Source organism: Calypte anna, chromosome 1 (assembly GCF_003957555.1).
Source record: "Calypte anna isolate BGI_N300 chromosome 1, bCalAnn1_v1.p, whole genome shotgun sequence".
NCBI lineage: Eukaryota > Metazoa > Chordata > Aves > Apodiformes > Trochilidae > Calypte > Calypte anna.
This window is the reverse complement of record NC_044244.1, coordinates 82,260,080-82,270,885: the sequence shown is the minus strand read 5'-3', so window position 1 is coordinate 82,270,885 and position 10,806 is coordinate 82,260,080. Positions and strand designations below refer to the sequence as shown.

The window sequence follows — 10,806 nt, the reverse complement described above, 5'->3', positions numbered from 1 at the left end:
CAAGGGGTAAAGGGTGCAAGCTGGAGCATAGGAGGTTCCATGTTAACATAAGGAAAAAGCTTTTTCACTGTGAGGTGGATAGAAGACTGGATTCTCCTTCTCTGGAGACATTCAAAACCCACCTGGACCTGTTCCTGTGTGACCTACCCTAGGTGATCCTGTTCTGGCAGGGGGATTGCACCCAAGCTCTCGAGGTCCCCTCCAATTCCTGTAGTGCCATGATTCTCTGATTCTGTAAGGCTGGACATCACAACAGCTCTTGGAAATCTGTTTCTTAAAGCTGCGTGTGCTGAAGGACATTGTTGCTTTGCACCATTTCACAGAATCACACAGAACCACAGACCCGGCAAGAGTTGGAAGGGATCTCCAGAAATCTTCTATTCCAACTCTTCCACTAAACCACCATCACCTAGAGCACCTTACACAGCACCGAGTCCAGGCAGGTTTTGAGTATCCCCAGAGAACTGGAGATATGGTTACATTTCACGGCCAAACTTCAGCTCCCAGAGCCCTTTAGCAGCTCAGCGCTGCTCCTCGGTCTGCTCCTCATCTACAAAGAACACAAGATGAGTAAGAACAGAAAACAAGAAGCGGAGGCGAGCGAAACTCCACTGCCCGACTGAGTCGCCGGCTATCCCACAGCTCACCACCACACCGCCCCGGGACCCAACAGGCCCCGCCCGCCCGGGGGCAGCCGCAGCCGCAGTGCCGAGCTCCGCCCCGCTCGGCTCCGTCGCTTTCCGGGGCCCGGACGTGCTTGTTCCCGTCTCGATGTTGCTTCCCGGGGCTGGCGGTGGGTTGGGCCGTTCCCCGCCGGCCTTGGCCGCTTTATCCCAGGTGCTGCGGCTGGAGCGGAGCCGCCGAACCGGCTTGGTGTTCCCGCTCCAGAACCTGGAGCGCTACCTGGCTCCCGGCGTCGACACGAAGCGGTTCCGCCTCTTCCAGCCCAGCCTGGCCGCACTGCAGCGCGCCGAGGTGCTCTTCAGGTCCAGCCGCGACCACTCCATCGATTATGTCAGCTCCGCCGTCCGGATGGACCATGCCCCGTCGCCCACCCTCCCCGAGGTCAGGCCAGGCCCGGAGCCCTCCGTGCTGGCTGCTGGGAGCCGTGTCCCTGCTGGCACAGCGGCTTCCCAGGCGTGGGGTGGGCCTGGAGACCAAGCGGGTGTTGGCAGCGGATTGTATGGCTCTGGGGTTGGCAGTGTCTGAGCGCGGCGTGATTGATGCATTTAGTGCTGCTTTTTAGAATCGTTTCGTTGTTGTTATCCCCACTGTTGAACTGCTCGGCAGTGTGGTGTGTCCAGCACAGCAGGCTGTGGCACAGGACATCGCTGTCCCCAGAGGCTGACAAATGAGGGGGTACTTCCTGCCCAGACACGCTGGATGAAGGGGGGTGGATGGGTGTAGGAGTATGAAATAATCTCTCTGGTTTTGCTACTGCAGGTGTGTTTCATTGGCCGGAGCAATGTGGGGAAGTCATCTTTAATCCGGGCCTTGTTCTCGCTGTCGCCAGAAGTGGAGGTCAGAGTGTCAAAAACTCCTGTAAGTGATGTTTTTAATTTCTGTCTCCCGTGGTCAGAATCAGGTGCCAGCCCGGAGGATAGGGCTGACTAGGGCAGGAGGAAACAAGCTCTTAGGCAACTGGAAGCGGCTGGAGAGCGTGCCAGCCCAAGGTGGCCACCAGCTCATGGCTGGTGCAGGCCTTGCTCTAGCTGAAGAAAAGGTGGGGAGAGCCCAGCTTAGCTCTTCAGCCAGGGCAGGCACCTCTGCTGGGCAGAAGAGTCATACAAGCTGAGCAGACATGATATAAAAGCCCTTTGGGAAGGACCAAGCAGAGAGACCCATGAATGTCTCTATACACTGTTTTAAGGATAGAGCCACATAGGATTGCCAATGGAGTAACAGGGTAACAGGGACAGTTAAAGCAACAGCAGCATTTTTGCAGCTTTCTTGGGATGCGCAGGGATCATACAGAGCAATTTTGCAGGGCATCTCCTAGTCCACTGCCTAAAGCAGCATTTTAACCTTCACCTTGCCTAAATCCTTTCCCTAGGGCCACACCAAGAAGATGAATTTCTTCAAAGTCGGGAAGTACTTTACTCTGGTTGATATGCCAGGATATGGCTACCGTGCCCCGCAGGACTTTGTGGAGATGGTGGAGGCCTATCTGCAGGAACGGCGCAAGTAAGGAACTGCACTGCAACTCCACAGACAACAAAAGCCAGACACATATATACAGTGTCATGTAATTAGGTGAAAAAATGAAGGAAGGGAAGCTACTCCCATAGGTAGTGTTGATTAGTTCTAATGCAGTTTCCTGGGGCACCTCTGTGGTGTCACTCATGCATGCTTAGACAGATCAAAGCAGCAGAAAAGACTGAGGTGCTGCTCCATGCTGACCCTCAGCTTTTGTGCATGGTGGTTTTTGGCTCTTCGTATTCCCAGATCCTGTGTTACTTGTTCTTGCTTATGAATTTGGAAGTAGCAAAGCAAGCGTGAAATAACAGCAGTGATTACTGTTTGTATTTCTGGCAGCTTGAAGAGGACTTTCCTGTTAGTTGATAGTGTGGTAGGACTCCAGACAACAGATCATACTGCAGTAGAGATGCTGGAAGAGTTTGGGATTCCTTATGTGGTAGGTAATGCTTTGTTCTTGTGTTGGTTGTAAGCCACAGGTAATCTGTAAGAATGTGTACCCTCCCCCTGAGTTTATGCAAGTTGTTGTACCTAAGTACTAACCCCCCTTTCGTTTCATTGTTAATAGGCCTAAAATGTCTTGAGGGGGGCAAGTGGCATTTAAGGGATTTTTTGCTTGATTTAATAAATGGACTTTTTTTTTCAGTGCTTAGCTTGAGAAGTTTGAAAAGGTCTGCTCCTTTTGCAGTTATAGAAGTGCTTTGGTGAAATGTATTACAGCATTTGTTTTGCCTAGGTACTCCCCACAGCTTTCAGTCTGGCTTGCAAGATGGTCCAGGACTCTTTAACAGAGTTCTAGTCTAGCAGCAAAATAATCTTTTCCTCTTTTAATCCTCCCTTTCTTGATCCACACAGATGGTATTAACAAAGATTGACCGAGCTTCCAGGGGACTGTTGTTAAAGAATGTACTGAAGATCCATGATTTTGTAAAGGAGGAAACTCAAGGATGCTTTCCTCAGCTATTTCTGGTCAGGTAAAGCTCTTTTCCCTTGCTGCTGTTTCCTTTCAGGGGATGATATGCAATAGGGCAGACTACCTGAAATGAGTGTGCCTGCCCTAGAAGTGGCACCTCCCTATGCCCAAAGGATGGAGGGCGCTGTGCTGCTCCTTCCCCCTCTGCAAAGGAGTGGAGTTCCGCTGTCAAGGCTGCTTCTTTGTCCTTTTGCCCCTGTACTCAGCACTGGTGAGGCCACACCTCGAGTCCTGTGTCCAGTTCTGGGCCGCTCAGTTCAGGAAGGATATCGAGGTCCTGGAGCAGGTCCAAAGGAGGGCAACCAGGCTGGTGAAGGGACTCGAGCACAGACCCTATGAGGAGAGGCTGAGGGAGCTGGGGCTGTTCAGCCTAAAGAAGAGGAGGCTCAGGGGAGACCTCATCGCTCTCTACAACTACCTGAAGGGAGGGTGTAGCCAGGTGGGGGTTGGTCTCTTTTCCCAGACGACTTTCAACAAGACTAGAGGGCGTGGTCTTAAGTTGTGCCAGGGGAAGTTTAGGTTAGATATTAGAAAGAATTTCTTTACGGAGAGGGTGATCAGGCACTGGAATGGGCTGCCCAGGGAAGTAGTGGATTCTCCATCCCTGGAGATATTTAAAAAGAGACTGGATGTGGCACTCAGTGCCATGGTCTAGCAACCGCAACGGTGGTTCAAGGGTTGGACTCGATGATCTCTGAGGTCCCTTCCAACCCAGCCAATTCTATGATTCTATGATTCTTTTGAGGGAGGAAGCAGTTCCTATGCTGCGTGGTAGTGGGCTTTGCCATTTTATTTGGAGCTGTGTTAACAGCAGGGGGCTAAAATTATTTGAGTATGTAGCTGAAGTGCTCTTACCAGCGTTGTACTGCACTGTGGGAAATGTAATTTAATAAATCCAGTGCCTGAGTTTGCATGTGTTACTCCAAGACACAACAGTATCTGGCACTGAACACCCAATGCCTTTGTTTTTACAGTTCTCTGGAGTTTTCAGGGGTTCACTTGCTAAGGTGTTTTGTAGCCCACGTTACTGGAAACCTGCCTGCTGTAGAGGACAGGTGAAAAGACTGGCTCCTGATCTGCTCAGCTCATCAAGAACAAAAGGTACAAAAAACAGATCTAGATTTTTGTTGTAAATAAGCCAAGGCACTAGAATATATTTTTTTTATTAACTCGTATGAAATTTTGGACAAATATTTATAGGGCTAAGCGTTTTATTTAATAAATTTTGTCAATTCAAGAGTTCAAAAAGCTACCACTGCATGCCAAAGCTCTGCTATACTTAGGATACTAGGGATAGACTAGTAACCTCATTAACAAAAAAGGCATTTAGTTGAGAAAATAAAAACTATAGCCCTCACATAAAGTACACTACCTGCCCACTTGAATTGAACGACACACAGAGGTTTACTTCTCTCAGCTTATGTAGCAGGGGTCAAAAACTGTGCAACCTGCCTACTCTACAGTGATCTAGCGTGGGAAAAACCAACATGTAGTCTGTGAAGGTGCATTTATGACTTCTTGTATATTTTACTTTTCTAATTCTGCATTGTGCATTCAGTAGGTGCAGCATGATAGCCTGACTCGCTTGCATACCTGTTCCAGGTAGATGAAGGAAAAAACACATCTTTAATGGGGTCAACTTGATCACTGTTGGCTTGAAGAAGAATGGAATAAAAGACTGACTTGCAGGGAGCTCTCTCCTGTACTTTATCATCAGTCAGTGCTACATCTACCTTCTGTTTTAAATCCAGCATGAAGTTCTGCAGCTGCACATGGATGAATTTCCAGAGATAACACATCCATTATCTGCATCTGTTCTACCCTGACAGCTGAAGGACAATACTAACGTCCCAAATTCTTTAGGGGCACTGTGACAGCTCCCACAGCTGTGTCCCACAGCAGCTGTGTCTGGCTGACAATACCTGAAGTTGTACAGTTACAAGTTCCAGAATGAGACAAAGGACTGCCATCAACCACACTAATTGTACAAGAGAACTTAGACCAACGCTACTAAGTGCCTATGTTAAACTCTGGCACTGAGTATATACATAGTCTCATAGAATATAGAACTACAGAATATGCTAAGTTGGAAGGTACCCATAAGGATCAACTTCAACATGTCTCAGCAGTGCCAAATGTGGGTATATCATTGTTAAACTTATTTATATTAAGTGTTTATACCTCAAAAAAGAGCTCTGATTTACTGTCACACTGAAGACTGTTTCAGTTTTGCCTTCTTTCATTATCTTATCTAAAGTCTTGGTCCTTGGGCTCAGCATTGTTTTTATACTGAGCTCAGAACTAAGATGTAGTAGTAGCTCTTTGGTAGCGTATGAAACAAATTTAGGATGCTGAAGAGAACATGCCAAGGGCTGATATATAGACAATTAATTTTGTTTTAAGTGGGGTGGCTGCCCATGAGAAGCAAGGTACTGCTACCTCAACTATCGAAGTTGCTGGCAGGAAAGGAAGTGGAATTTAAGCAGCAGATGTTTACAGTCTGTATCACTGACTAATCCTACTCACGCTTGAGATGACTTCAATACCTGCTTATCCCAGCTACAACATAATTGTGTTTTACAGAGAAACTGAAGCTTTTTGTGCAAGCAGGGACAAACCCACGGAAACACACGGCTTCTTACATCACTTTCCTGTTTAAGTGTTTTGGAAACAGAGACCAGAACGCATTTACAGAAGAGGCAAAGGAGGCAGGAGTAAGTTGTGGCTTTTGTCCCATGCTACAAATTGAGCACACAGTCAGGAACAGAACTAAGAAAAGACATGTTGATCCCAAAAGAAAGATTACTAGATAATACACTGAGAAGTGTTAAGCCAGCCTCTCCCCAGTATGCTACAGCCAGTCCTTTCACAGAATTGCCAGAGTTGGAAGGGACCTCGAGATCATCTAGTTCAACTCTCCCACTAAAGCAGGATCATCTGGAGCACGTTACACAGGACTGCATCCAGGCAGGTTTTGAGTATCTCCAGAGAAAGGGACTCCACAACCTCCCTGGGCAGCCTGTTCTAGTGCCCTGTCACCCTGACAGTGAAAAAGCTTTTTTTTAGGTTTACACAGAACCTCCTATGCTGCAAGTTGCATTCATTACCCCTTGTCCTACCATTGGTAATCACCAAGAAGAGCCTGGCTCCATCCTCTTGACACCATTTACATATTTGTAAACATTAATGAGGTTGCTCCTCAGTGTTCTCCAAGCTACAGAGCCCTAGCTCCCTCAGCCTTTCTTCATAAGGGAGATGTTCCATTCCCTTAATCATCTTTGTGGCTCTGTGCTGGACTCTCTCAAACAGTTCACTGTGTTTGAACTGAGGGGCCCAGAACTGGACACAGTATTCCAAAGTGGCCTCACCAGGGCAGAGTAGAGGGGCAGGAGAACCTCTCTCAACCTAGTAAGCACCCCCCTTTCTAATACACCCCAGGATGCCATTAGCCTTCTTGGCCACAAGGGCACATTGCTGGCTCATGGTCACCCTTCTGTCCACTAAAACCCCCAGGTCCCTTTCCTTTATGCTGCTCTCTAACTCAGTTCCCAACCTATACTGGTACAGGGGGTTGTTCTTTCCCAGATGCAAGACTTTACACTTCCCCTTACTGTAATTCATTAAATGTCTCTCTGCCCAACTCTTCAGTCTGTCCAGGTCCCTCTGAATGGCGGCACAGCCTTCTGGGGTGTCAGCCACTCCTCCCAGCTTTGTGTCATCAGCAAACCTGCTGAGAAGACACTGTCCCATCATCAAGGCCACTGATAAAGATGTTGAACAGGACCGGCCCCAGCACTGATCCCTGGGGCACTCCACTAGTCACAGGTCTCCAGCTGGACTCCATTGATCACCACTCTTTGGGCTCTGTTGTGTAGCCAGTTCTCAATCTATCTCACTGTCCATTCTTCACTCCCACATTTTGTGAGCTTGCTCACGAGGATGTTATGGGAGACTGTGTCAAAAGCCTTGCTAAGGTCAAGGTAGACTACATCCACTGCTCTCCCTGCATCTACCCATTCAGTCACAACATCACAGAAGGCCATCAGATTAGTCAAGCATGATTTCCCCTTGGTAAATCCTACTGACTCCTCCTGATAACCTTCTTCTCTTCCATGTGCTTAGAGATGATCTCTAGAATGAGCTGCTCCATCATTTTTCCAAGGATGGAGGTGAGGCTGACTGGTCTGTAATTTCCTTGATCTTCCTTCTTGCCCTTTTTGAAGACCTGCGTGACACTGGCTTTCCTTCAGTCCTCAAGCATCTCTCCTGTTTGCTACAATCTCTCGAAAAAGATGGAGAGTGGTAGGGTGGTACCATTATCAGCTCTCTCACCACTCTTGGGTGCATCCTATCAGGCCCCATAGAATTGGCTGGGTTGGAAGGGACCTCAGAGATCATCGAGTCCAACCCTTGAACCACCGTTGCGGTTGCTAGACCATGGCACTGAGTGCCACATCCAGTCTCTTTTTAAATATCTCCAGGGATGGAGAATCCACTACTTCCCTGGGCAGCCCATTCCAATGCCTGATCACCCTCTCCGTAAAGAAATTCTTTCTAATGTCCAACCTAAACTTCCCCTGGCACAACTGAAGACCATGCCCTCTTGTCTTGTTGAAAGTCGTCTGGCAAAAGAGACCAACCCCCACCCGGTTACACCCTCCTTTCAGGGAGTTGTAGAGAGCGATGAGGTCTCCCCTGAGCCGCCTCTTCTTCAGGCTGAACAGCCCCAGCTCCCTCAGCCTCTCCTCATAGGGTCTGTGCTCGAGTCCCTTCACCAGCCTGGTTGCCCTCCTTTGGACTTGCTCCAGGACCTCGATATCCTTCCTGAACTGAGGGGCCCAGAACTGGACACAGTATGGACTTGTGTGTATTCAATGTCCATAACTGGTCTCTAGCCCAGTCTTCATTGACCAGTGGTGAGTCTTCCCTCACCAGCAAGGGTTTGTTTGCAATGGGAAGTGGCTACACAGCAAACAGATGGAGAAGTGAAGCACCAAGGCCACCGCTTACAAGGAAGAATTGGACCTCACGACTATTTTCCCCACTGAAGAAGAAAAAACCCGCACTATATTAACACCCTAGTATCAGAGCAGCTGAAAGGAACGCCGTCCTCTCAAGCAGCAGCTGCTGTCAGCTCCCGTCCTCCACCGCCCAGCTTCTCACGGGCCGCCAGCCGCCCCTCACCGTAGGAGGAGGCAGCAGTACCTTCTCACCGGCACAGCGGTCACTTCCTCGGCGATACCCACGCCTCCCCGCACAGCCGCCTTCGTTCTGCGGGTGCGGGCCTCCGAAGGAGCGCGGCCGGCACCGCCGGGCCTCACCGGCCCCAGCCGCCGCAGCTTCACGCGGGCCCGGCGAAGCGGGGCGGGGGGAGTAGGGCAGCGGCAGCCGAGCTGGCGTCGAACCCGCTCTGAAATGCGGCTGCTAGCGGAGAGGAAGAGGGGACCGGGAAAGGGCGCCGGGAACACCGCAGCAGTAGCACCGCCTTAGCCTCCCGCCTCACAACTCAAGCGGCCTGGGCGGGGCTGAGGAAGCGGAAGCCCTTCTGCCCCTCACGGAAACTGCCGGTGGAGCTCCGGGAGCCATGGCTGACGAGGAGGAGGATGTTCCGGTGAGGGGCGGCGGTGGTCAGGGCGGGATAGGGCGTTGCGGCCCCGATCTCGGCCGCAACTGGGCAGCCCTCAGGTGGCAGCCCCCACCGAGGCGGGTGGAAGGGTGGCGGGAAAGGGTGTCCCCCGGCCCGGGCGCTGACGGTGGCCTCTCCTCTGTTCACGTCTAGTTTGAGGAAGACGCGGAAGAAGCCGGTGGGGGTCTGGACGGCGGACAAGGCAAGAGGAAGAGGCTGTTCTCCAAAGAACGTGAGTCGAACCGGGTCAGAAACCTCTGCCCAGCGCTTGCTGCAGGCAGCCCTGTAGTATGGGCGCTCTAGGCGGCTGCGAGGACTGTGTCCTTCACCCAAACGTAGCTGGAACTCTGAGGAGGCAGCTACGGAGTTCCAAACCTCCAGGTTTCCTAGCGAAAGAGCACCCGTCATTCTGTGCCCTGGCTTAAAGTGTGAGAAGTTGTCATGTAGGCACAAAAAAAATGTATTGCTAATGCATCGTCTGGACCTAGCTGTGCCAAAAGTCAGCCACGCTGTCAGTCAGCAGTCAGTACTTCATTGAAAGATGCAACTTAAAGAGTCCGTCAACACAGGAGCTTTTGTGCATGTACAGCCCTAGGTTTGGGGTGGCTCCAGTCTACCTGCTTATTTTCTATACAGTTGTCCAAGAACTATCTGCCTTGCCCACCAGACACGTGTGCTATCCTGGTGCCTGCATGTGGAGGCCGGTGAGCTCAAACTAGGTGTTTTACTGAGTGCTGAATGGATGAAGAAGGCCTCATGCTGAGTGTTTGTTTCTGCAGTAAGATGCATGATGTATGGATTTGGGGATGACCAGAACCCTTACACAGAATCTGTGGACATTCTTGAGGACTTGGTAATAGAGTTTATCACAGAAATGGTAAGTCAGATCTATGCAGCATGGTCAAAACATCCTCACTTTTTTTTTTTTTTGAAAGGTTGGACTTGCCTGCTCTCATCAAAATGCTTTAACTGTCCTTAACAGCATCCATTTAAGTGATGCAGATACCTCACATTGCTTTCAAGTTCTGCCTGATACTGTTCATCTCCAAGCACTTCAGAGGCTGGGGTACCTACCTATACTCTGTCTTTAGCTTTGATGTCATTACTGTTACGTGTATATATTGGTACATGCTGAGTGTAAGTCACAGGCAGCTGAGGAAACTTAAGCAACACAAGTGTGTAGTTTTCTGGGAAATTCTGTCAAGACTGGGATGATGGTGCCCAGATACTGCAGTGGCTTACTTTTTGATTATAAAATCACCGGAAATAAAGTGGAACTGAGAGCTTAAGAAAATTAAGGGTGAAAGAAACCCTGATGACCTTCCTCTTTTTCTCTTACAGACTCACAAGGCTATGTCAATTGGACGGCAGGGTCGCGTGCAGGTTGAGGACATTGTCTTTCTAATCCGCAAGGACCCCCGGAAGTTTGCCAGAGTTAAAGACCTCCTAACTATGAATGAAGAACTGAAACGAGCCAGAAAGGCCTTTGATGAAGCCAACTATGGATCTTGAATCTGTGGGCAGGCTGCACTGGGTCTTTACTTGGGCACCTGCTTGCCCAAAAGGAAGAAACATCACATGTGGTGTTCGGAGGGGTTATTGAGGATGGAGGTCACTGCTGGGATGTCTGCCCTCACTTACAGTGTTTTCTCAAAAGTATTCAAGCATCTGAATGTTATCTGAGTGTATGCGGTATATTTACATATTTTTATGCCATTTTATGATGTGAGAAAAGAGCTCTGAAGATTCTGGTAATGGCAGGGAGTCTGAAGTAGAATTATGTTGAATCAGATCTCTCAAGGCCTAATGCTGGGTGATCCTCTGCAACTACTTCAGTTATCACTAGGTACACTCCCATGACAGGAAATCCAGAAAATAAATCTTAGTTAACTGGACAAAGTATTTGAGGCCAAAATTCTATAAAAATTCTACTCTTTGCTTCATATATGCCCTCTGAATAAAACATTTTAAGTTTGTGCTCACTCTTTGTAGCTAAACTTATATTGACCAA

General features: G+C 49.3%; 2 protein-coding genes across 5 annotated transcripts; both read left to right on the top strand.

Annotated features, from left to right (window-relative positions):
• Positions 1 to 719: 719 nt before the first annotated feature.
• On the top strand, positions 720 to 5,357 carry GTPBP8 (GTP binding protein 8 (putative)). 4 transcript variants are annotated; one of them, XM_030451470.1, is made up of 7 exons: positions 720 to 1,065; positions 1,444 to 1,542; positions 2,054 to 2,184; positions 2,536 to 2,635; positions 3,052 to 3,170; positions 4,144 to 4,270; positions 4,921 to 5,357. In XM_030451470.1, exons 1-6 carry the CDS (start codon positions 772 to 774, stop codon positions 4,226 to 4,228), a joined length of 828 nt encoding a protein of 275 aa, XP_030307330.1. In that variant the 5' UTR covers positions 720 to 771; the 3' UTR covers positions 4,229 to 4,270; positions 4,921 to 5,357. The 4 variants fall into 4 exon arrangements, with proteins under 4 accessions (XP_030307330.1, XP_030307321.1, XP_030307313.1 ...); XM_030451461.1 differs by lacking the exon at positions 4,921 to 5,357 and adding an exon at positions 4,772 to 4,860; XM_030451453.1 differs by lacking the exon at positions 4,921 to 5,357 and adding an exon at positions 4,731 to 4,860.
• A 3,327-nt stretch (positions 5,358 to 8,684) lies between these two features.
• Positions 8,685 to 10,777, top strand: TAF13 (TATA-box binding protein associated factor 13). Its single transcript, XM_030464123.1, has 4 exons — positions 8,685 to 8,780; positions 8,949 to 9,027; positions 9,575 to 9,672; positions 10,137 to 10,777. Exons 1-4 carry the CDS (start codon positions 8,754 to 8,756, stop codon positions 10,305 to 10,307), a joined length of 375 nt encoding a protein of 124 aa, XP_030319983.1. The 5' UTR covers positions 8,685 to 8,753; the 3' UTR covers positions 10,308 to 10,777.
• The last annotated feature ends 29 nt before the right edge of the window (positions 10,778 to 10,806 follow it).

Coding starts and splice junctions, on each gene's coding strand:
- TAF13 (XM_030464123.1), top strand. CDS start 8,754: ATGGCTGACGAGGAGGAGGATGTTCCG. Junction 8,781..8,948: donor ACGAGGAGGAGGATGTTCCG/GTGAGGGGCGGC, acceptor GTTCACGTCTAG/TTTGAGGAAGACGCGGAAGA. Junction 9,028..9,574: donor GAGGCTGTTCTCCAAAGAAC/GTGAGTCGAACC, acceptor TTGTTTCTGCAG/TAAGATGCATGATGTATGGA.
- GTPBP8 (XM_030451470.1), top strand. CDS start 772: ATGTTGCTTCCCGGGGCTGGCGGTGGGTTGGGCCGTTCCCCGCCGGCC. Junction 1,066..1,443: donor CGTCGCCCACCCTCCCCGAG/GTCAGGCCAGGC, acceptor TTGCTACTGCAG/GTGTGTTTCATTGGCCGGAG. Junction 2,185..2,535: donor TATCTGCAGGAACGGCGCAA/GTAAGGAACTGC, acceptor TATTTCTGGCAG/CTTGAAGAGGACTTTCCTGT.